Source organism: Dermacentor silvarum, chromosome 2, assembly GCF_013339745.2.
Source record: "Dermacentor silvarum isolate Dsil-2018 chromosome 2, BIME_Dsil_1.4, whole genome shotgun sequence".
Lineage (NCBI taxonomy): Eukaryota > Metazoa > Arthropoda > Arachnida > Ixodida > Ixodidae > Dermacentor > Dermacentor silvarum.
Window position 1 is genome coordinate 55,420,435 of NC_051155.1, and position 25,898 is coordinate 55,446,332.

Sequence of the window (25,898 nt, forward strand, 5' to 3'; positions counted from 1 at the left end):
CTGAATCACTGTGAGTGCGTGTTCTTGTGCCTCCGTTACTTTTTTAAACAGATTTATTTGGGAGCCAGCATTTATGTTTAGGATTGACATTCTTGCGTTTTGTGCGCGGACACCTTATGAAGCTGCAACTGATGCGCTGTATCTCTTCTGAAATTGTTAAACGTGGAGTCATAGAGCTCATCAGTCCTGGTAAGGTCAACTGAAAAATTCAGAATACGCAAACTTGCATGCAGGGTGCATAGAAGAGGTACATGAAGGTTGGAAAACGAAAGAGGACTTTGACTTAGAGAAGAATGAAATTAGCGTTTCACACATCCGGCGAACATCCTCACTCAGCTTGCTTCTTGCTCGGTAGTTTATTTCTGTTATTAAAAATGATTACGCCACTTAGACGTAGAATATTGACCCTTTTCGCGGAGCACTTTGCTCTAGAGAAACGAGATGGCGATTGTGGCGGCGCGCCGCACGTGGCCTCAGCGACAGCGCACGAATACGAAACCATTACTGGCAGTTCGATCTTTATTCTATGATTACCAGTTCTACCTTGCTTCTGGGCGATCAGCTGTTGGAAATGCAACTGAGTTTTCGCTAACGCACGGTGCTGCAATCATGCTGGATTGAACAATGTGGATTGAAGCCGTGCGCACTAGTTGGCTGCAAAAATAGTGACTGGCGAATTAATAAACGGAATGAATCTATGTGGGCAAGTTCGCAGACCGCTGCTGCAACTGCGCCTACGTGTTACCGGCACTTTGAAATGTACGGCTTTCCTCGAGAATACAGGCAAGAGTTAGTAGCACTCATCAAACAATGACGAAAGGAGTAGCGCCACTTCCTCTTATAAGTTTCGCGCACAGTATCACATCTACTCCAACTGGCACGGCAACTTACACCCACACTATCGCCAACGTGTCAAGAATGAATGAATGGGCGCAATCTTGAATATATGCGTCCTATATACGCACAACAAATTACGGACTACACCAATCGTGCACGAATGGTCGAAGCTGAATGTTTCGTGACGGTCCGCAAGAGTGAGTTCCTAGCGATAATACATGTTTTCTACAAGGTATTACAATGTACCAAAAAGCTACGTTTCAAGCCTTGTGAACAGATAGAACGAATCTGTCGGAAATGAGCACACCAGCGAGCAAATAGGCAGAAAAAAAGTTCGGTAGGTATTACACTCTTGCAACACGAGAAGGCGAAAGCCTGCTCGACATTTGGTAGTACATACTTTGTAAACACCGAGGCAACGGAGGCAGTTAAGACAAGCAATGGACGCGTAACCACGTGATCAAACATGGCAGCGCCCTCGGTATCACCGCGAAAAGGGAAATATGGCATGCTTCTCACTGTACTGCAGTTTTTCTGAATAACTATAACATTGCCGTGTTTAATATCTAGGTATTTTATTGTAAATAAAGAAGTGAAGGTCGTAACTTTCATACCTACTTTTGTGTATCTGCGCAGTGAGATACGTATCATGATGTTCGCCCTCCCAAGCTTATAGTTATTGCTTTTTGAAGCGCTAGGTATATCAGCTTGGCACTCCGGTTTGGAAATGGGTTAAATCTATATGGGCATTCTTATCGAGCTCTCAGAACGAAACCAACAAAATGACTCAAATCGCGAGGTCATTTTTGATGTACCATCAGTTGCGCTGGTGTCTGTATTTACTAAACCTCGTTGAGAAGCACTTTCCTTCCTTGAGCTTAGACGTGTGCTTGAAAGAGGACATTATCTGAAAGGTACCAAGAACTATCCATCACTGAAAACTTGCTATCAAAACTCAACGAAGCCATACTGAGCTTTCTTTTATGACGCCAGGCACCTCACTGTTTCAGGTGAAACGTGTGACAGGTTCTGCATTTGTGAGTTTGTTGTCTTCGGCGATCGACCAGCGGGTTTCTGAGCGTTGTATTATGTGCTGCGTTCTGCTACATTGTCTTGGTATTTCGCAGGCAATATGGACAGCCACTGGACGTGCCAATGGCAGTTGTAGTACAGGAACTCGTGGACGCCACCACGGCAGGTGTCATGTTTACATGTGACCCACTTACCGGGAGCCCATCGTACGTCACGGTGACCGCCAACTACGGCATCGGTGAAGTAAGCGGCGCATCACATTTTATCCTCTCGAGAGTGTTCTTGGATATTCAATAAATGATTCAGAGCTACAATTTGTAGACGCTGAAGTAAATTAAGTTTATTGACTTTCCTTCTTTTGATTGCGAGACCACTGACGGTATGTGTTGGGGGTTATGGACTGGCATGATATTCTAGAAATGCCAAATCAAACTGCACCTGCGTCTTCTTCGCCGGGCTTATTAGGAACGCGTCCCGTCATTCTGCACATGCAAATAGCTAATTTTGTGATATGTGACCTTTAATAGTGCAAAATGTTCATCTGATATAACGGTGGTATGGCAATGGAAAGAATGATTAAAATATTCTGAGCATTATACTATGATGCTCATTTACTGAATCAAAGTTTCCGCCTTCCAAGTTAATGCGACAGCCGAACCATTCCCTTGCTGCTAATTAGAAAAAAATGCATGCGCGTGATGCTAATTTTCACGAGCGCGGGAGGTCTATTTTGGCAATTTTTGGTGGTATCTAATACATTTGGATCTGCTCCTGCGCAGTCTGTGGTATCGGCATCGGCAGACCCGGATACCTTTGTTCTGAAGAAGACGGGCACGCAGAGACTGACCATCGAGTCAAAACAGATAGGTCACAAGTCTGTCTACACAACCACGTCCGGTGAGCCTACAAACCTATGACATCATACAATTGGGGCTTGCTGTTCTAAAGAATGCGTCTTAAAAGACGATGCCATACTTTGGAATGCGATTACATCGATAAATCAAAATGTGCGCGAAGATCTATATTTCTTATTTATGGGTCCAGCCACCTGAAACAAAAGAAAAATCTCGGCGTTCTAACGGCGTACGATAGAGGCTCGTTTGAGACTTTATTGGTCGATTGACTGTTTCACGGGTAAAACTCAGCAGCGACGAAAGACATCGTAGTTTAGGACTCCGGAATAATTGTGACCACTAGGGGTTCTCTAATGTCTACGTAAATCTAATTACTTACATGCGGGCTTCTGCATTTCGCCTGCATCGGAATGTGGCCGCTACAGCTCAGAATGAAATCCACTACGCTGTCCTCAACAGCGCAAATAACCACTAAGCCATCATAGTTGGTCTACAGAATTATAAAACTCTGGAGAAATGCAGGCACAGCGTCACGCCTTTTGGTTGCCATAAATTTACCACATGGCTTGCAATCCCATGTGGTCAAAAGCCCAATGTGCTCAAACGCTCAGGCAAAGGTTGGATGTTTGCAAAAGCAGCGTCGGATTTTTCTTGACGTTACACGTGAAATACTAACGTTAGAACTTCAGCCTAGTTCGTCAGGATCGTTGTAAGCAGCCTATATCCAATTCTGATGTTGTAAGAGCACACACATTTCTCGTGTGAAGGAGTTGTTTTAAGAGCAAATCTGTTTATTCCAGCCGTAATTTGTGGTTCGTATCAAGAAACCATCATCATCAGCAATGAAGAAATAAAAAGAAGTAAAGTTTCTTGCCGAAGCGGGATTCGAACCTGCGTACCCACGATCCCAAGGCGAGCGTATTTCTGAGGGATGTCCTACAAACAGACAGACAGACACTTTATCAACTACAAAGAACGTTTAAAAAAGAATTGCCGTTAAGCCCTTTCGGCATCCGGTTTCTTCCATGATCGGATACAAGGGAAGTACCGAGTGATATGCTGATGTTGCTTATGCATGCATAGCGTATGGCAGACGAGAATGGATATCAGGCATGCTTATATACAGGCTCACTCCGCAAGACACTATTTTGTTGAGAGTGTGATCTACAGCCGAGACTTGTTGTGAACAATGTGAACCCCCAGAGTGTGAACAATGTGAACCCCCAGAGTGGCTACCTGTATTCGACCAATTGGCTTCTGTGAAGCCTTTTTAATCATATGCACTGGCCGAGTTGTGGCTGGCGTATTTAGAATATGTACATGTGTATCTGTTAATTTTGTTTATGTTTGTATTTACAATATGTAGATGTGTATCTGATAGTTTTGTTTGTGTTTGTGAAATGGCAACCAAGAAAAAAAATCCGACAGATACCACGCCCTGTGGGAATCGATGTTATGCGAAGGAAACGAAATTATCATCATCATGTGTAATAAGTTGAAAAATTCGCGTCCACTTCCGGAAAATGCTGGGCTACGATCGCCCAGCTTCGCTGTTTCAAGCGTTGCGCGGCCGAGTACAAGGTTAAGCATTGTTTCTTTACACCTGTCATAGTAAGCTCGGTTCTCTGCATAGTGTCGGAAATGGTAAGATTTATTGGTGCTACTTCTGTACTCCAGTCGGATGCCATTCTTTATGCCAAATCTCTTCATTGCCATCATGCAGCACGTGACTTAGCATCTCATTGCAGAGAACGGTGGTGTGGTTACGGTACCGCAGAGTTCGGAGAAGGCCCAGATCCCCTCCATGTGTGATGAAGACGTCGAAAAATTGGGCATTATTGGAATGCAGGTAATGTCGTGATCTCCCTCTGCCGGTCCATGTTATACATAACTTAAACCCACATTCGGATAGTGTCCAGTATGCAGAGAACTCGGGGGCTCCTATATAAATCCATGGGAAAGGAAATTCGTTTTTTTGGCAGCCATGTCAGCAAACTTGAAGAAATTTGTTGCATTCAAAACAAAAAGTTAAATTGTAGTGACTGTAACAAGCGAAGTTTTGATTTAGGCTGTCATTTTTTAAATAACCATTGTAGAAAATCGCAAATTTTCACAAAGAAAAACTATCAAGTTAACAACTTTGTAAGTGAGCAATAAAAATTCTGCAACAATTCTATAATTGCATTCTAATACTGCATTTAAATCCCACAAAATTGATGTATTACACGTGGCTGTCAAATACGCCACTAATATGTGAGTACTAATTTTGCAAAACCTTCGTAACCATTGTAACAGTATTAGGTAAGCTAAAAATTTATATATCTGATTGATTCTCTTTGGATGTACAAACGAATGTAGTTTACATACCCGTGATAATGGTTTGTGATGCAGTTAAGGATTTGTCAACATCGTGCTTCTATTTTTTTAAACATGAATTTTCCGCAATTTCTGTAAAAATATTTAGGTCCTAAATAAAATTCGGCTTGCAGCAGTCACTACAATATAAGGTTCTATCTAAAATGCAACGAACTTCATTATTATTGGTCCACTGTTATGCCAGAAAAGCATTTCTGCCTTTTACATGTATTTCAGTAGGCGGCATCGCAGTTGGCCTAGAGCTAAAGCTTCCTCTCATATCCATCCTGCTTCTAATGGCGTTAGATTGTCATATGCAATTCAACCACTTAAGGTGCTGTACCTAAGAGAGCGCCGTGTTACCCCGAGACCTGATTATAACTGTACATTGAAGTTGCACCTGAAAAATTGGGGGTGTTAACGTACGCTACCTGCATACGTCTGTCTACGTGTGCCTAGTTATTCATTACATCCTTAGGTGTTTAATTTCAGCTCAATCTTTCAACCAACCATCTAATACCTGTAGAATGTCATGGAAGGTGTATAACGAGAATAAACTCTCAAACTATAGGTGTCGAGATATATCTGCATTGGGTTAGTTGAAAAGACTCGCCTTGTACGAACCAAAACAAGCTCGCCTGGTATAGAGGAAGATTATATTCTTTACAGTAAAGTGCTAATTGCACCTCTCGAAAGCTTTTGGGAGAAAAAAATGTAACATCGAGTTTAAATATGCCGAGAATAGAAGGCCTTGTCATATATAGGTCATATGCGGACGAGGTTTACTGCATATGCATGTCGCTTATTTACAGGCATTAAACATTATTGATACAACTGATCGAAATAACGAAAAAAATCAACTTTGCTAGGATTGAGTCTGCGATTCTGCAAGATCGCACGAGCATGCCGTGTTTCAACCACACACTCAGGTTTACGGAGCACTGGCTTTTCACAGCTAAAGCTAGATTTATAATGGACATTCATGATTTCTACTGCAGGCTACAAGAGTTTGTGCCTCTGAAAGAGTTCCAGAAAGCTACATGAATGTGAGCTCTCAATAGCGACGGCGAGATAAAGGTCTAGTACATCCCACAGTGTCGCAAGCATTTACGAGGACAACACATGCTCTGGAAAGTATAGAATAGAAAACAAAATTTAAGCAGGCATGTGTGCCGTTTTACCATGATGTCAGTTGAATGCATAGGGAAAGTGTGTGACTATCAAGAGATGGCGTAGGTTTCCGCAAATAATTTGCCATTGCGATTTCCCACGGAATTCGCAGCAGCCTTGCATGTTAGAAAGCACTTCCTCAAGCAATCGCGTACCCTTTTACACAGATTGAGAAGACATTCACAATTCCGCAGGATATTGAGTGGGCGTTCTACGATGAAAAATTCTTCATGCTGCAGGTAAATATGCAATTAATCGGTTGCTCAGTTTGAAGCGTACTGGTGCCCGTAGTGCGTTCTTACCTATGTCGTTGCTTGCAGTCTCGGCCTGTGACAACGTTCTTCAGAGAGTCGGATTGCGAAATGATCCACGAATTTGACAATGGTTTGAAGTCGCCAAAAGAAATGCTAACCAAAGGAAACATATCGTGAGTATTAAAGGTTTTCCGAATTTTTCGGGCTGCATTTGACATATTTGCATGCGTATTTAGAGAGGTAGGCTACGTTCACACAATATAGTTAAGAAATTCCCGGATGGCGTTTTGTGATTTCTAGTTACCTGGTTTTCCACAATCTGCTATAGAGGTTTACCGATTGTTTTGCTATATATACGTCAAAATGTCCTCACATGTGTATCGCCTTACCTGACACGCCTTTGAGATCTATTGTGATTTAGAACGAGTATTTTGTAGCTGCAGGTCAGTTGTGGTTTGTTAAAGAATTTAAGTGCATTTAGCTGTGTTGATCCTTTAGCCACAAAAAACTCGTTTCAACTCATTGACTTGTTCTTTCGGTTTTAAAATATTCCGATTTTCTGACATCCTCTTATGAATTCGATGTTATTTTGTCTTTATTCAAAGAGCACGGAAAAGGCCTGACCTTTACCTATGAGCCACGTAACGACTAGTACTTCCAGTTTTTAGACACCAGGCGAGCGACATGTCTGCTGGAAGTTTAGCCCCAGCGCGCGGAAATCTTTATTTCCCTTTGATTCCGCTCATACAAAAGTTGTGAATAGGCTATAGCGACGCTTTACCTACAATGTGCGCTACTGAAGTCTTGCGAACACTGTGGACGAGAGCTTTTCCTTACAAATCTCGCGGCTGGTTTCAGCCCCTTTCCCTTTTCCGGTCTTAATCAGTGTCTGAGTCGTTGTTTCGGAGGCTCAATGACGTCACCAGTAGGTCAAGGTTCTGGCAGATAAAGAAGAAAGAAGACCGCAACCTGTACCGTATATGCACAAGGTATCCCATAACCAGGAAAAGGATGCATATCGGCATGATGTGGCAGTAGTCTTTTCTGCTTCGAACGAGCTCTCCAGACTCTGTGCCCGCATTTATTCCCGGAGTGCTAAACCTGTGTGCGAAAAAAAAAAACACGCCAGGCGTTTTTTGTGTTGCGCCGTGGTCATAATCTATGCGGTACCTCTGAGCTGTGGGAAATGTATATAGGCCTAGTAGGACGCAGCACTAATGACCGTGTAAGGAAACAGTTTATCCATTAGGAATGGAATAGGGTCACTTCTGCCCTTACTGTGAGGATCGTGCGGCTGCGCGTAGCAGTTTGATAACACGCAGCTGCTTGGAGAGAGCCGGGATGCATTAGCTCGAGAAATGCTAAAGGCATTTCATATAATAACAAAAGGCGATTCCTACATGAGCGTTCCATCAGTGTCACTTATCAACAAACCGAACCCGAAAACTTGACTTCGTGTTTGCGAAGTGACACTTCTCTTAGGAGGCAGGGGGGGGTCTCGTGACAGCTCTCTTGTAATTTCAGACCAAGGAGGTTTAATTTAAACCTCGGAGCAGAAAATCCGGTGTTGGAGGCGTTGCCCGACCAAGATAATCCTCCCGAACAACCCCGATCACACAGTCCCTCCGCGTGGCGCAAAGCGTTAGTGACCAAAATTGAATTTCTCAAAGTAATATCCATCAGAAAATCGTATAGTGCGAATTGACCGCAACCTGCAGACATGATAGCGTGGGATTGTAATTTGAATGTACGAAAAAACATAATTCTGTTACGAGGAAACTAAACAGAAACCCCTTTGCCAGCATTTCTACCATACAACAGCGGCGCGCCCGGGTATGTTACTTGCTAAAACACTATTCAGATGGCGCTCGCGTCCTCGGCAGGTCAAATTTTGCCTGCCTAAAGCCCGTTTCACATGGTGCGATTTTGTGTGTGAATTCGCACGTGCGAATTCGCAGCTGCTGAAAATAGGCTGCCGGACCCTTCGTGCGTGCGTTTTTTCGATGTTCGGCGTGCTGAACTCTGCGAAAAACGCAGATGCGGTGGTAGCCACTGTAGCGGTGGAAACAGACGACCAATAGGAGGCGGCTCGCTCATACGTCATCGCCAGTCAGAATGCTTAACGAGTATGCGAAAAACGCAGCTGCCGTAGATCCATGTGAAACGGGATTGTGAATTTCGCATCTGCGGAAATCGCAGCAGCCAAAAATGCACTGCAATATCGCACCATGTGAAACGGGCTTAATGCGTTTTGTACACGAGCGCGGCTCGGGGCAGCAGCAAACAAATATTAATATAATAAAAAAAGGTCCTAGGGTCTTCACATTTTGATAGAAGAAGGCTTATACTGCGCCTGCAAAAATGTCTTCTCAGCAATGCATTTGTGTTTAAAGGAGAAGGGACTGCGGTAAGCTTTTGTCTTTGTAAGTTGGCTTTTCCACGCGGTGTTTTTTAGTGAAGCCTGCTCATAATGAAAAATGCGATGCGATTGGGGCCCGATAACGCTATCGCGTTCCACTCTTAAAGGCGAAGCTTAAGCGTCCTGCAATTTTTGCTTTCGCCTCTTCATTCTTGTATTGGTCTTTAACCTTGCGCCATGGAACCTTCTCAAGTGTCGCCTTATGTAGACGCTGGCGACTGACACATATGTTTTGACAAAATGGCGAACGCCTAGACGATAGTCTGTAGACAAAATTTTGAATTTCATCTTTTTAGCATATTGTAATTCGACGTGTTCGCACATTGCTGCTCCGAAATTACAATCACCCAAATTTTCAAAATCTACAATTCCGAAAGCACAACAAAACCAGAAGGTTCCTTGGTTTTGCAGCTAATACGTTATTGTAGAAAACGGTGCTGTTGTTCACTTCAAATTTTCATAAATTTAACAAATTTGCCACGAACATACCGCCAGTGGGAGAAACTATAAAGAAAACTGATGCCATAACATTGCTCTGTTAGTATGGCTTTGTTGCAGTTGCTAATAAGGATTGATTTTTCTCCTTAGTGATTTGTATGTCTACTTTAGCGTGAAGAAGCTTTAAAACGCCTATAGCGTGCTTTCTTCAGATTTGTGGAGCGGCCCCAATCTATACAAATTTATCTGGTATAGATTGCAGAATACATATATTTGCAGAATACACGACACCGCAGTCAGTCAGTTTCTTGAGGGAGCGAATAGCGGTGTGCTATGTCTTAAACGTTTAAGTCCTTAGCTACAAAGATATCGTGCGTACGAAAAACGACCTTTCTTAAGCACTGCATGCTTCAGAGCGTTTCTTGATGCGTTCTCGAAAACTTTCAGAGTGGCTCCATGATTGACCTTAACCTAAATAGAAATGTGTTAAGTGCAACGTAATCTGTGGAAAATTGTTCTATCCAGAGAAGGAAAGTTAATCAATATGCTAGTATCTGACAACAAGAATAACGAATCAAAGACAACGGGAGCGTTAGTTCGCCACTGCCATACCTCGTATCAGCCAAGCAATTTCAGTTCACTGGCCAAGAAAGATCGTTCACGCATTGTTTACGACTTTATGTCCACATGTTCCCAATTGCGTGCGTAAATTGGAAGTTAGTTGTGCTCGTACAAGGGGAGCTAAGCCCACGGAAATATAAAAGCTAATTAGTTCGCTCGCAAAGAGCGTGTAAGTGCCATCGGCTATTATCATACACCGGCGGGATGAAATAGCCTTAAGGTCTATTTGCACAGGGAGTTTACCATAAAATTCTTAAGTACTATACTGTAGTGTAAATATTGGTTGGTTGCCTTGCGCGAAGAAGGTTGTCTTCTCCCCAGTAATGCAACACGGTATCCTCATGTACTGTACATGGAGTGCATTGCGATAGCAATTATAGGCACGATCGAGGCGCGGTTGCGCCGTCATCGTTGGCACCGCCGTTGGCATTGTCGTGTTGTCACAGTATGTCGAAGCACATGACACCGCATGCGTGGGTAACTTAGGTCGCCGGAGCCGCGCAGTGCGTTCGGCAGTGAAAGCCAAATGCCAGCTCTGCCAAAGCCAGGTCAGCATTCTGACTTGCGCTGCTGGCGTAAACGCTGTACGCACACACAGATTAGTTAAGCAGCTGTACGCAAATCACATCGTGGTGCATACTCTATCTGATCGTAACGGGCAGTACACGTCAGGGTTAATCCATCTAATCGTTGATGCGGACACTGGCGAACGCCGATGGTTCTGTTTCGCTCTCATCTCATGCACAATTGAGATTGCATCTCGTGCATAATTGAGTATTCTGAGGCACCTTCAGCTCAATGCTGAACTCTGCTTTCGCTTTCAATGGTTCGCCTTCGGGCTAAACTGCCAATTTGTTTATTGTACGTACGAAATGTCATTGCGTACAGAGCAGTTCGGTGAAATGGGAAGAAATAAACACATGTTAAGTTATCTGTTAACGTATTATTAAGGAAGGACATTACTTACGGTTTATGCCTTTGAAACTATGAAAGCAGTCAGCTTATGCTTAGACAGCCCAGTTCGTTGTTCAATATATGTGTGTTGAACGAATGGTCCGCTTTTTTAGTTAGTTAAAGTTACCATTCTTTCTAATCAGAAGCCTTCATTAAGAAATGTTTTGACCCCATTTCCAGTGAAGTTCTTCCAGGAGCATTGCCACCACTGACTACATCTATACTCCATGCTGCTTTTGATACTTACTGCAGGGTACGTCTTAGTGCTCATTTCTTCGAATTGTCAGTGATGAAATGCAATAATCTCGATACAATTAAATGAAACGTGTAGCCTGAAATTGGCCGTTTTCCTTACCCTCCTTTCAAAAAACTTTAAAAACCCAACAAATGACTCTTCTAAGACATTTACTTTGTGGAACTTAGTCATACCGGTTCCGGCTGCCATAATACTTTTAAATATAACCAAAATAAAGAACGCCAACATTGTGTAAACAGCTAAGATTAAGAGGGAAGCCAGTAAATAGCATCGAGTGCAGTCACACATAAGAGATAAACAGTGCACATTATTATTGTGCACACAAATGTACAAAGTGCTGGAAACGCGTAGGTGATGTAAATTAAGGTACCCCATAGAGAGTCGGCAGCATACACATGCAGGAGTTTCAAAACGTATGTCTTTATCTACCATTATAATATAACTCTCATGGATAATATGAAAGTAAAATATTTTGTTTCTCATATTCGCACAAAAAAGAGAAAGCGAATTGATGGATTACGCTGTCATCATGTGCTTCAAATGAAATTGGCGATGAGTGTATCTTTGTTGATTACCCTGCACTTACCAACACGCCAGAAAGGTGACGTGCAGGCTTATATATTACCTGAAAAACATTTCTGGGTTTTTTTTTGTCTGTTTCCCTGTATTGCAGTTTCACAAATTATAAATTTTGGTTATAGCGTATTGAAACTCGCATATGCTCGAAATGTGTAAGTGATAGTCGTTTGTCGCTTAATGCTAAAATTTAAATTGCAACGTGTATTTCTAGGCGGACAGATATATGCAGTAGCTCAAACCTTTCGTCAGAGGTGTAGCACCGTTGTATTGATGCTTCAGTGTGTTAAGAAATTTCGCTGATGGTGTACTTTGCACAATGCTCGAGTAATCTCAAATGCATCGAAAGCTACTTGCTTGCATAAACCGTTTTTTCTATAAAGAAGGGCTCACTTCTATGCCTCTTTCCAGGAAGATGGCATGCGGTGGTCTTATGCTTTCGAACCTGACCAAACACAGTATGTACCCGCATGGATGCCGTTACAGCGTTACAACTTCTTCTTGTGGTTGTCCGACGTGAGTATAGTGGTTAATCGGGCTTCTTATAACTGTTGTCTGAAGACGTCGTGTTCATTTCCAAACAACGATTCCGAGCTAAACATGTTTAGTTCAAAACCTGTTTCGGTGAAACGCGGTATAGTGACAGAAATTGAGGTTTTTAGCAAGCTTTCAGCTGGTGGCACATTTGCATGTAAGTCAATTTCTGCTGCATAGCTTTAACCAGAAAAAGAGCTATGGAACACGAACACCCATACAGGATCTGTTCGCAAAGCAACAAGTTATTTTTTTATTTTTATGTAGGATCATGGTAACGTACGCTTAGCAGAGCTGGCTATTCCAAAATGGTAAATTTGTTTCTCAAGCAATCATAAAAAAGGAAAAAAAAAATAAAACCTAAAAAGCACTATACGTACAGGAACACACGCGTACATTGACTTTCTAAGGGGACCAGCATCGAAAGCATAGTCAAGTAACTATAGGACGGTCACACTTTAAACAGGAGAGAAAGAGTCCACACAAGTCCACACAACTTTTTTATGCATATTCAAGAGTGAGATTGAATACTGGACATGACCACTTGAGGAAGAACAACTACAGCAACGAGACGACATCAAAAGAATAGGGAAAATTCATTACTACTTGTGCTTGCTTGTCCAAGAGTTAGCAATGCTATCATTTATTCATCATTCCATCATATTTACTCTGTCGTGGTGATTATCCCTCCGTTGTCATGATATCGTCGTCATTGCATCGTTGTCATGGATTCGGTCTGAAACTGCCGTCGTGATGCTGTCGTGGTCGTTGCATCATGGTCATTTCAGCTTCATTATCCGATTCTCGACATACGCCACCGTCACGCCATCGTCAGTGTAAATTCGTCGTCATTCTCAGTCACGCTATCACCGTCATACACTCGTCGTCATGCCACTGTCCGCGTGCGCCATCGTCGTCACGCCGTAGCCCTTTTACCATCGTCATCATTTAAGAATCGTCATCCAATTGTCGTCATGACGTCGTCACCACGCTGCCTTCGTCGTTCAATTGACGTCATTCCTTGTTCGTCATTCCATTGTCGTCTCTATTGCGTGGTCATGGCCTCTCCCTCATACCGTCATGGTCACGGCCAACCCTGGGAGCGAATGTCATGGGTAAGTTGGCCGATCCAGGTGAGAGTGCATGTCACATATAGCCACAGCAATGGAAATGCCCGGATAACAACAAGAGATTCTAAACGAAGGTGTCTGTAGGAATATGATGTGTAGCAACATTGTTTAAATGCTATCGCATTAACGTCGACAGTTATCGTGGAATGACATCTGCCGGAATTTCTTGATGCGAACGCATCAAATGGCCCATCGAGCACAAACGCCGGCGTCTGTAACAGCGAAATCGCGCCTAAATTCCCATTGGCTGCGACGCCACGTGGAATGCGAAAGAGAACGCCCGCTGCCGCGATGGAGCGCCAGGTGTTGCGTGAGGGGAGAGGGCATCGCCGCGAAGCCGCGTCACCCTCGCACTCAAAAGCCTGTATTATTCAGGCGATCCTTGTCAGCGAAAGCTGCCGCCTACGTTTAGCTTCACCTCGGTAAGGGTTATAAAGAATTTACTGCGTAAAAACAGAGTACATTCGAAAAGAAAAATGCTGGTGGGAGTGAGTTTCGATACTACCACCCGACGCTCAGAAGCCGTGCGCCTCACCCGCTGTGCTAAACCAGCGCCTCCTAGGGAGCAGGTCTGTGCACTCGGCGTCTGAGCGAGTGCGCTCGCTTACCCAGCGCGGTTTGCTAGCAGCAGTCGTGGCACTGTAGACCCCGCTCCTTCCGCAACAGTCATGCGAAGGGGGGGGGGGGAGGGGAGGGCGGGGAGTCTCCAACTAATCCAACTAATTGCGGGAGGCGCTTGCCTATTCGACAAGTCCGGTTATTCTAGCCGCCGATAGATGAGGTCAAAAGTAGACGTACTTCGTCTTGCGGACACTTGCTGGCGCTCTCAGCAGCCGCCTCAAAGCACCGGCCACGCCTCTCGCGCGTCCCCTTTCATAAAGGATTACCGTGTACCACAGCGGTACGTGTTGCCCGAGCCAGCAAGCAGCAGCAGTTGCCTGCGGTGCCAACACCGCATGCCACCGACGTCCTGCGCGACGAGAGACCGAGGAAGCAGCAGCGCCGAAGGCTGGCCGGCGCGCGTGGCAGCCAAGCCCAGTGGAGTTGAGAGAGAGAGAGAGAGATACGGACCACGCACCGGTTTGCTCCATCGAGGCGGGCTCTTGACGTGGCGTCGCATTCAATGGGAATTTATGCGCTGTTTCACTGCTACAGCCGCCGGCTTTCACGCTCAATGGGCCATTTGATGCTTTTGCATCAAAACGCTTCCTCTTGATGACTCTGGCAAGGAATAGACTTTGTCCGTGAGTCGTATTCACGCAGGTTCATGAATCAAGACGGCATTGCCTAAGGGAAAGCATCCTACAAAATGTTAATTACCTTTCAGGGACAACGAGTGAATGGAGCGGACGCGAGTCTGATGGAAAAAGCATTCCTGCACAGTATACTGGGACGGGACGCAAGTTCAGAAGTGCGAGATGTCGTTAAACGGGTAAAGAAGATGGTCACGTGGAAGCTTCCTGTGCAATTGTACTACATGGCAAAGGTAAGCCGTTTCTGAAACAGTCGGACATACAGATTTACAGTTTAAAGTTCATCAGAAGTTTTTATCTATCATCATGAAAATGCTTTACGAAAACTTAGTGCCTTGATAACTAGGGTTACAAGAGGTTAACCTCAGCCAATTTTTTTTCTCTTCCAATTCGGCCGTAGCCAGGCTCAGCGCGCTACTACGCCCACTGCTGGGCTTGTTAGTGTTACATAATACATAGTGACAGTACGCGTGGACGCGCACACACACACACACACGCACGCACGCGCACGCACACACGCACACACACACACACACACACACACACACACACACACACACACACACACACACACACACACACACACACACACACACACATATATATATATATATATATATATATATATATATATATATATATATATATACATATATATAAATTAGGGGCTCTGTTGCATGGTTGTTCATGCAGTAACGAGATATAACAGCCGCTAAGCGTCACTGCGTGTTCTTTTCTAATTTATTTATGAAATTTTTTTCCCCTGAGCAATACAAAACAGGTTCTAGGATTGTGGAATGTGAGGTTTTAACGTCCCCAATGGACTCAGACTATGAGTGCAGCCGTAGTGTAGGGCTCCGGATTAATTTACACGGCCCCGGTTTCTTTAACGTTCTCTGACATGGCGCAGCACATGTGCGTTTCTTGCCTCTCGCGTCCATCGGAATATGACCACCGCGGCCGGGATCGACCTTCGCTGAGTGAACATCCCTGATGGCCGGGTACACTTGTAGTGCGAATAGTTGTGTGCATGGATAATGGACAGACCGTATTAAGGTGCCGCGTTTAGGCTGATGGATTATGAATGGAAACGATATTGGTTGATATGATAATCACATGTGCTACGCGATGTCAGAGGACGTTAAAGAAACCGGGGTCGTATAAATTAATCTGGAGCCCCACACTACAGCGTCATTCATAGTCTGAGTTGCTTGGGGACGCTAAAACCTCACATTCTACAACCACAGAGGCTGTTTCTGTATTGCTGGGGAAAAGGTTTTTTAACAAAAAATGAGAAAAAACACATCGTGACGCTTAGGGGCTGTTATATCTCATTATAGTGCGTAGACAACTATGCAAATGCAACAGAGGCTCTAATATATATGTGCGTCAACGCGTACTGCCACTATGTATTATGTAACACTAACGAACCCAGCAGGCGGGCGTAGAAGCGCGCTGAGCCTGGCTATGGCCGCGCTGGAATAGAAAAAAAAAAATGACTGAGGTTTAACTCTTGTAAAGCTAGTTATTGCGAGGGAAAGGTCTGTTTGGCTTAGTTTCGCAATGACTATGCACACAGTGTTTCATTACTGCACGCTTCCGCGCTTGGCAAGCTTTTCTATAACGTGCTCATCTGGGGCCGTATTCTGAAACGTTTCACTTCGGCGACAGTTCGCGATAGGCGCGCGCTCATAAACTGGTTGAGCAAAACCGGAAAATAAATCGCGCCATCTAGTAGTTCCCGTGCACGTCATTTTGACGTCACGGTGTCATTGGGTGCTCCGGATATATATTGAACAAACGATAAACGAACACGCCTGTGCCGTACTGCGGCCGATACATTTGAAAACAACACACCCGAGCTGCTCTGCACTCGCACGGTGCGCTCTCTCGTGTGTTGCAAAGCGTTCGAGTGTGCGTGTTGGTAGCATGGAGGTAAAAAATACTAGGAGGGAGCGTCACGTGATTCCGCTAGCCTCGGCAAGCCAACCTCCTCTGAAGCCGCCCCTCCCTCTCTCAGGGGCCCCGTGCGCGGTGCCTTTTGGGTAGGAATAGGCCCACAAGGTTGCCGGAGCATTTGTTTGGTACGTGGTAACATTTAGTGGCGCCTGCCGTCACAGGCTTAGAAGCCCGTATGTGGGTGGTGGTTTTCTGCTACTGCGCGCGTCGTTCTTCGCTTCAAATGCGATGGCTTTAAACGTGGAGCAAGACTGGGGCGCCTGACTCATGAAGACAGAAAATTTTCAAGGCGTCACTTGCGATTACCACAGCGGTTAGTCGAGTTGCCAGCGCTCGCGGCTCGAAACCCGTCCAGACGCCCGAGTGTGGTCTATTTTTCCCACGTACTCAAGTTTCGTCCAATCGGCTGTTGTGCACCTTAAGCTGTGGTGCGTATTATCTTGCTAATTTTCGTCCCGCTGTCTTGCACCTAGGAAGAAACGAGATGTTTTGAGGGACACATTTTTGTCGCATTTTCGCTTAATAAAAGGCTCTGATGTGCGTGTTTTATTTTGAGAGAAATAAATAGCATTAGCCTGCATTCTAAACGCCCAAGTCGTCGCCGTTTATTCAGATTTACGTGTACTATTTTGCAAGATTGTGTGGTGCGACGACGCTGTTGAGACGCGCCTCGGGGATCCATTTTCGTTATATAATAAAGCAAATGGACGGGATTTGTGCATTATCTAGAGTTTATTCAGCTGTTTCCGAATGCGAGTATAGCCCCACAGCATAATTATGTCCTAGAATCAAACACTGCCAGGGGGACCCTTCTTCCTCTGCTAGTGTGAAACGGCATGAAAACTGAATACATAGCGGCAGGGGAAAAATGGCAGCATTCATTTGCACTTGTCGATTCATTGTGTTGGTGGTGTACTTGTACTATGGCAAGCACATTTTTATGACAACAGTAATTGTTTTATTCTTTATTCAGTGTTTATTGCACCTATAAAAGCCAGAAGATTTCACACAAATACAGAAGGAAGCCACATTTATAATTTAAATGAAGTACATTGCAAAGATAATACACCAAGGAAAATTATAAACAGCAAGTAGGAAAACTTATTGTGCCACTGCTCTTCGGTATCAGTATTATGCCACAGGGCATTTGTATAATAATGTTATACAAGGTAAACTATATCACACGTAGTATTGATACCTTTAATAAAACTGGTCAATGGGATTGTGCTTGTCAGAAAAGTAAGCAATACATATGCAGAAATTAAAAAAGAGTGGTAGTTCACAAAGTCAAAGTTGAAACAATTGATGTGAGGTCAGACCCACAAAGTAAGTATGTCAACATTAAAATACAATGCATTTTGCTGCAACTAAAATTTACAACATAGCTTATGTTGTATCACATACCTAAAAAAAAGTTAGCACCGTCGAAGCTGAGCCAACACACCGCAATTTGGACGCGATGGCTCTATTACGTTGTGAACCTCAAATGAATGAATATTTCACGGTATTTAAAAGACTCATTGAGTGGTATACACCAAATGTTTGTGGTTACAGTGAATCTGGCATCATAAAAGGCTATTGTAAAGCAAGTGAACAGAGTGAGCACATTAAATTATTTAAAATAGTAACACCAACGGTATTTCCAGGTGGACAGTGGCAGATTTCCACAAAGTTCAGGTAAAAGACATGCAGGATAAACATTTAAAAATATTGTCATCCTTAAGAGTATACTTAGCTCACACATAATCCATTGAGAGCATTCACAGCATGTCCATGTCATCACACAATTTGCTCTAGTGAAAGGTAGGCCAGCTAACCTACCGTCATTGTCCACACTGTTTAGCTTGGGCTGAGCAGAACAATTGTTTAAGCATAATTTGCACGCAGGTGATTCAAGCTACAGCATTCAGCAAGACAACCAACATGCACTTGCAGAATTTACAATAAGGTATCACATTTTCCCTCTATAAAAGTTTGACATCTGCATACAACGCTCTTGAACAATATATGCACTTTACAAAGTCACTCAAAAAACAATGCCTTAACATAAAACCTGGTGGGACAGCTGAAGTTGATGGATAAACGAATAATTTGTATGGGCCATCATGAAAATAATTCACCTACGAGGAAACCTGCTTAGCAATTCTTCCTGTACTGCGAGCCGCAGGCACCCAAGCTCAGACACCCTGCCTGGCTCAGCAGAGTAACCATGATCCTGTAGAATTGCTTCTGTGAGTGGTTCACTGGCTGCAGGGGTTCTCTCAGGGGCAGTGAGGTTAATTACATCGATGGAGAATGGTTTTTCAGAGGAGCGTACAAAGAGAATTTCGATGTGTTCCAATAGAAAGCAATTTCCGCCATCAATGTCCTTGCCCTCATTGCGAACTATCAGACGCTTCAATGCTGCTGCAAACTGCTTTACTCTTGGGTTGTCATTGCAGCCCCGAAACGATTTTATTGCAGCAAAAAGTAACTCAAGGTGGTCCTGACTGAGCTTGGAAGTCGGAAGATATGCCAATAGGCCATTTTCTGTAACCAAGTGGTTGTATAGACGGTTGTCTAAGCGCACCACAAAGCGAATGAAGCCTGTATTTTCTTTGGTCCCTCTCATTAGTTTACCAGCTGCAGACTCCCTAAGCTAGCAAAAGTAGGCCGTCAGTTCTTTTACATACGCAATGACAGGAGCCACATTTTCAGGACACAGCGGTCTTTTCTATTCTTCTTGCCTGGGATGTCTTGAATTTAAAATGGCAAATGCATTGTTGACATGTCTGATAAACTCTTCTGTTGGCAAGGTATTAGAAAATTTCAAACTTTTTTGAGCTCTGCAGTCACTAAGAGCATCTGCTACCGATTGACTAAACGTTTGAGCAAACAATGAGACTTTCATGGGCTGGTTTTTCTAGTTAATATGTGCTTGTCTAAATTTGTTTGCGAAATGTAGGCCCTCTGGGTACTGGATTTAATGCAGCACATCAATGTGCTTCAACAATATGAACCGTTTTTTCGTATCACAATAAGCCTTTTTATCAAACAGGGTGTGCCGCAGTAGCTTCAACATGTGACAGGGATCCAACATGGCAAAGAGAAGCTTTTTTGTCACTGTATGCGGAAAAGAAGCATCCAGCTCAATCTGGTCCATCTTGCAGCCATGGCTGTGCAGCAATGACAAATTTGCTGCAGCGCCATCGCAGGTCAAACTCACAATGTATGCACCTTTTCGTGAGTGAAGCTAGCAGCTTGCAGCACCAAATTGCGCCTCTGCTCACCACCAAGGCCATGCACTAGAAAGTAGCCAATCGGCAGCTTCCATCTGCCGTTGATTGCAACAGGCATTAAAACAAATGCATCTTTGGCAACTGGAAAGCGGTCATCATTGACATCAATGCCCATGTCAACATATCCATGGAAGCTTTTCCCATCCCACACCACTTCTCTGAATGGTCATCTCATCCGCAACCAGATTGCATAATGTGGATAGCCGTGCTTTACCTTCATAGCGAATGCAGTCATTGCCTCTCTTGAAAAGCCAGCAGCCCTATCAATGGATTTATACGATTTACACAGTGTCTTTGGATGCGGGAGGCATATGTTAAAAACAGCTTCGTACATATCTGTATGCTCTAGGGGAATAAAAATGCAAGTCAGTGCAACCTGTTGGTCTTCTAGTCATTGTGTCATTTGAATGAAAAAGAGAAATTGAAAAAGGATTATTGGCCGCTAATTGGTGTTTAATGTAAACCCTGAGGAAACTCATACCGCTGCAGACGAATATGGATGTTTCAGTACTTAATTAGATGGTTGCTATGATCATAAATGTTAGTGTCCGCGTGCATTTCACTGAGTGACATTTATTATGCTTCAGCTATTAAACAGTTGCCACGAAAATATATGCTACTTCACATGCAGTTACCTAAGGAAACAAGTATGTAAAAATTGTAGTGGTCTAGTATTATCCTCACCATAGTATGCCTTGCTGCTCGAGGTGTCGCTGGGCTGTGTGTAGGCAGTGCTGCAGAAGCTTCACCCTTGAGCGCCCTGGAGGGCCCTGGACTGGGAGACTGGACAAAATACACCAAGTGCAATGAGGAGGGACTGCTTACTGCAACATAACTTGAAATTGCTGACCGTGCAAACGAAACACCAGATGCACAGTTGAAGCTAAAACCCAGGACTAATAGCTACACCATTGGCTTCATTTAAAATTTAAGCACAATAATGACCAGCAAGCAGGACATTGTTAGGGAGATCAGTGGCTGTGGCTATATACTGTATTTTTTATCTACTGTCCCAAAAAATGATGTTGATAAAGCTTACCAGCGCAGTTGGTATGTTATAAATTTTATTACTGTAGTAAATGTTGGAGCTTAGCAAGGGTGTTAATTATGCGTGTAATGAGAGGACATGGCTAAAGTATAATTCAGGCAAGGAGTGTGTTTTCGTTATTCCAACTTTACTGAAAAGAAAAGTAGTTTTTCATCTTACATAACACTGCTTTGCTGCACTTTGTTTTATTTTCCTTATCTTGAACTTATCCTAGATTGACTAAAATGAGGTTATGATGTAGCATATATGGCTTTCATTCATTAGCACTTGCTTTTGCCAGTGTTAACAATGAAATTTGAACGCAGTATGCTTGTCACCTATGTAAAAAAAGGACTGTAATGTAGCCGATCATAGGTTGAACAGTTCTATCTTTCTCTTCATTTTGAGCATTACTAATAGATCTCTTAAATCTGTCAAAAACATCTTACAAAAAGCTGTATGACAGTCTCATATGCATTTTTGAAACTGCAATAATTACTTTAAAGGTGAAATCCAAAATAAGTATTACAGGGAAACACCATATTTTTGCAAAGCAGATCAGACCATGAATGAACGAAGGCACACATGCGAGAAAATGTCTTAGGCAAGCTCTGTGATCATTACAACAGTCAAACATGGCAGGACATGTTGGACTGCGGAAGGCTCATCAGCGATGTCTGAATCAGTCAAGGACGTGCTAGCAGATGTAGCAGGTGTAGCAGAGCAGACAAGCCCTCAGAGATGTCCATATCCGTTGTGGCTTGAGAGAGACCTGCCTGGATATAAGAAAAGCATATTTCACTTTAGGAATGGTGGGGGACATCTACCACAGTAATGAAAAAGGTATGATCAAACTGGAAAGATGCATTATGGCATCATACAGCTGTGCATCAACTTACTGGCTCAACTAGATGCTGTTATGTTCCCGTGGATGTAGCTGCTTCACTTTCAGGTTGACTCATTGCTGTGGCATTGTCCTTTGCAAGCGTCTGCAGTTAAAGAATAACCCACCAGATATTTTTAAGGTCCAACAATAACATTTGCTGCGGAATGGATTTACACAACCTTTGCAGAGTCATGCAAATGGCCTCGCATGATCTGTGCATGCTTTCCCTACACACCGCATCCTCTTGTACAGAAAGCTATGTTTGATCTAAGTGTGCTTGTAAAATTCACATACAACTAATTGAATCTCGGGGAAAATGGAGCTGTAGTAACTTCACAGTGCATGTTTCACACCAAAATATCATAGATATTGCTGTAACACATACAAAATGTTATGTAATGCCGCCTCTGTAATGCCTCCAGGGTACTACTAATAAACGAATGAAAATGATGTTCACTCCTGTAATTTAAAGTAAAACTGCGTTATTTCATCTCAACTGTCATTTACCTGTTGTTTAAAATATGTCAACCAATATCATATCTTCTGAAAAAAAAAGAAAATGATATTTAGCCTCAACATGGGGAGTGATTGAACTTTGCTCCATGATGTTTGAACTTTGCACTCACAAACCGAGTTACTACGAGCAGAATATTCTCTACAAAATTGTTGTTCTTGGCGACTATTGCAAAACTTCGTATGTCATGTGAAGACTAATCTTTCATGGTTTTTTTAATGAAGTAGTTTTATTGCAATTTTTATTGTTTTCAGCCACAAGAAATACATACAAAATTCAGTCAATAATAATTTTTATAGCAGGAAATGTAATTCTTCGACAATAAATGGCTTCACATCGTAGGCTTTTTAGGAGTGTACGCTAGGTGATAAAAGTACTTTAAGGAGAAATAAATGTTTAACACTTAGTGGGAATTATGACAAAGTTGGAAAAAAGATGGCTTGAATAGTATTACACCACTATTTCGCCAGTTATAATTCACACGAGCACGTAGTCACTATCGATCGCAATTATTGCAGTTCCCTTTTCATAAATAAAATAAACGTTCATTGTGCTTACCTATGGAAGGACAGACCACCGCGCCGATTTTCTGTTCGATTAGGGCATCCTGGCACACAACACGTCATCACACAAGTGCGCCTACTGCTGACGGGACTTCTCGCCGGTCTGCTAAGAGGCCGAAGACTTTGAGCAGAGCAACAGTGTCGACTGCGCTACCTTAACTACGGGCCGGCTTGGCCCTAAATATGTCCGGAGTCTCCGGCTCGCCAGTCCATCCTTGGGCACAAGACGGGACGATTTTTTTCCCGTAGGGAAACAGTCGCTTCGGACCCTGTACGCACGCTTAATCGCCTGCACTTTTTTGCGGGGGCGAAAGGCATCATTGTTTCCCCGAAGACGTCATCAAACGCAACGAATCGTCATCGGAAGGGCGGCTTGGTTGCCTTCACACGTTTGCAGGGCGAAAGGTTCCCTCGTTTCCCTGAAACCACACCGAAACGCAACCAGTCGTCCTTGAGGTGATCCTCCCGGGTTGTTGGGCGCAATGCCGGTTAACCGACACCATCGTTCGCAACAGCCTTGGCGCCTGTCTGCTAATTAAGCGGCGAGACTCAACTGCTTCACACACTCGAATTCCTTCACTAACCTCGGCGCGCGTTTGCCACGCCCAGTATGTGCGCATATTCATAAACCCTGTATCCCGCAGCAGACGAAACCGAAGCCACCGAAGCGAGCCGAGTAAAATCTACCGCTTGCCTATCACGTGAGGGCCTATTTTCCATCATCCCATTCCTCTAAATTTTTTATGACTAGGCTTCAAGATTGTCACGTGACGCTCCCTCCTAGTTTTTTTCCTTCCTCCATGGTTGGTAGTGCATGCTGTCGTCACGGGTGAGCAGCCGGTTTATTTACTGATCGTGACTATCACCTAGGCGAACTATTGCCGAAGTGGAACTTTTCAGAATATGGCCCCTGGCCTCCCTTTGCTCCGGTGTTTCAGCAGCCAGCTTTGCCTTTGCTTGAGATTTCACAGCGTGCCGTCTAGCGATATCTGTACTGGATGATTGGCTTCAGCCTGTCGCTTGCACTGAAGTGCACACACAGACAGTCCGACCGGCGCGCCGCGAGACGGAGCGACCAAGCGCCGGCGAAGCAGCCGTTAAACTCTAACCTAGTCGCGCGTTACCTTAGCGGCCGAGCGAGCGCAGCTGCGACGCCGGCGGCTCAAGGTCCTTGCGACGCCTATGACGACTATGAATGAGTGTGTCGCGCGTGACCACGCCTACCGCGTGCCTCGGCGTCGGCCTTATATACCCCGCGCTTCCACAGTGGATGGTAGAGGAGAAAGAAAAGGGAGGAGGAGGAGAACTGGCAAGGACGTACGGGTGAGGACAAATAGGTAACGCCAGCGAGGAATTTACCGCTGCTCCCGAGCTTCGTGGTGTTGCAGTCGCAGAAGCTCGGCTGGCGTAGACGGCCATGTCAAAGGAGGAGCGGTGGTCACCATCCTCTTCCCACCGTCTTCAGTAGAGCCGGCGGCGACACCCGGTTACAGTAACCCGGTGAGCCGGTGTCTGCAGTGAGGCTGCCGGCAGACCTCTCCGTTCAGACGTTGCTGGGCACCACTGCCGCTGAGGGTGGTGCTCCTCAGGAGCTCCGGCCGCACAGCAGTGCTGGCCGGGCTCATCGCAGGCATACGTGAGTGGGCCGAAAGCAGCTATCAGAGCTGCATTCCATTCAGGCTAGGGCCGCTGCTTGATGATGTCGTAGTTTTCCTATACTTTGCGGCACCACAAAGGCGGTTTGCTGCAATCAGCCATCTCTTTTGTTCTGGCCAAGCATGACGACCACCCAAGGCATTGATAGTTTTACCCAAAGAATGACGTGGTTTAGTAAGCTGCGGAACGCTGGTATTTCCACGAAAGCCGGCTGCAGGGAAGCATGGACGGCGTTCCCAGGCAGGACGCAACCGCTGACGGATGCGAAGGCGGTCGTCATAGCCTGGAGCTGTTGTGTCAGGTTGGCGATGGCGTGGACGACGGTATCGGTACATCTCTGTCCTAGAGCCACCGAAGAGGCTTGGACGTCGTCTCCGGACGGTGAATTGGGTACTTGCGACGGTGTTAGCGTGGCAGGCTTCATACCTGAGGAAGCGTGTACGGCATTCCTGGGCAGGAGGGACCCAGCACGCCGAAGAACCGTGCGCGGAAACAAAGGCTGGAACGCCTTAAGGCAGGTTCGTGGTAGACTGCGCCATTGTAAAGGAGAGAACAAAGACAACACCCGTCCACTGGGCCGGCTGTTCTATTGTATGCCTCGTGCGAGCCTCAGTGCGTCTTTCTCTTCATTACAATATATATATATATATATATATATATATATATATATATATGTATATGTATATATTGACACAATGATGTGGGGCTCCCGCACCGCGAATGGCGCTCGCAAAGGTCGGCGCCATGAAAGACGACGAAGCGCGTAGGCTGCACGCTCTTCTTATGGTCTGCCATTAAAGAGAAGCGTCTGTTTTTTCAAGTCTCCGTCTACGATCTACGGTACATTTTTCTGGTGGAGGTGCCGGGTACATGCTACCGCTTCCAGATCCAACCCCGTCTACAAGCCCAGTACGAAGTCCGGTCGAGCTGACTCCTGTTCACGTACGCACAAGCCGTCGACTTCAAGGACTGCCACCTGAGTACGAGCCTCTACCCAACAGAGTCAGAAGGATGAGTACATCAGTTCCATCTTCTTCCTCAACCGCACCAGCCGCGGTCGTCCTTAACCAGCCGCTAATCCCCAAACCCTTCCATGGGGACACCTTCGAGGATGTTGAGGACTGGCTCGATCACTTCGAGCGTGTCGCAGAATTCAACGGCTGGACACCGGAGCGCAAGCTACGCAATGCCTACTTTGCCCTCGAGGACTATGCGCGGACATGGTTTGAGAACCGTGAGGCGGTCTTATCAACATGGGACGAATTCCGACGGCAGCTAATCAGCACATATGCCAGCCCCGATCGCAAGGAGGGAGCTGAATCTGCAATTCAG

The 25,898-nt window shown here is 44.7% G+C and overlaps 1 protein-coding gene across 1 annotated transcript in view; it reads left to right on the forward strand.

The window, feature by feature from the left end:
• Window positions 1-25,898, forward strand: part of LOC119440046 (putative phosphoenolpyruvate synthase) — a 192,110-nt gene that overhangs the window by 110,560 nt on the left and 55,652 nt on the right. Inside the window, exons 18-25 of the mRNA XM_049662720.1 lie at window positions 1,965-2,112; window positions 2,649-2,766; window positions 4,472-4,572; window positions 6,416-6,487; window positions 6,569-6,675; window positions 11,115-11,187; window positions 12,178-12,282; window positions 14,758-14,916. Of these exons, the coding sequence (XP_049518677.1) occupies window positions 1,965-2,112; window positions 2,649-2,766; window positions 4,472-4,572; window positions 6,416-6,487; window positions 6,569-6,675; window positions 11,115-11,187; window positions 12,178-12,282; window positions 14,758-14,916 (883 nt within the window). The remainder of the gene's footprint in view (window positions 1-1,964; window positions 2,113-2,648; window positions 2,767-4,471; window positions 4,573-6,415; window positions 6,488-6,568; window positions 6,676-11,114; window positions 11,188-12,177; window positions 12,283-14,757; window positions 14,917-25,898) is intronic.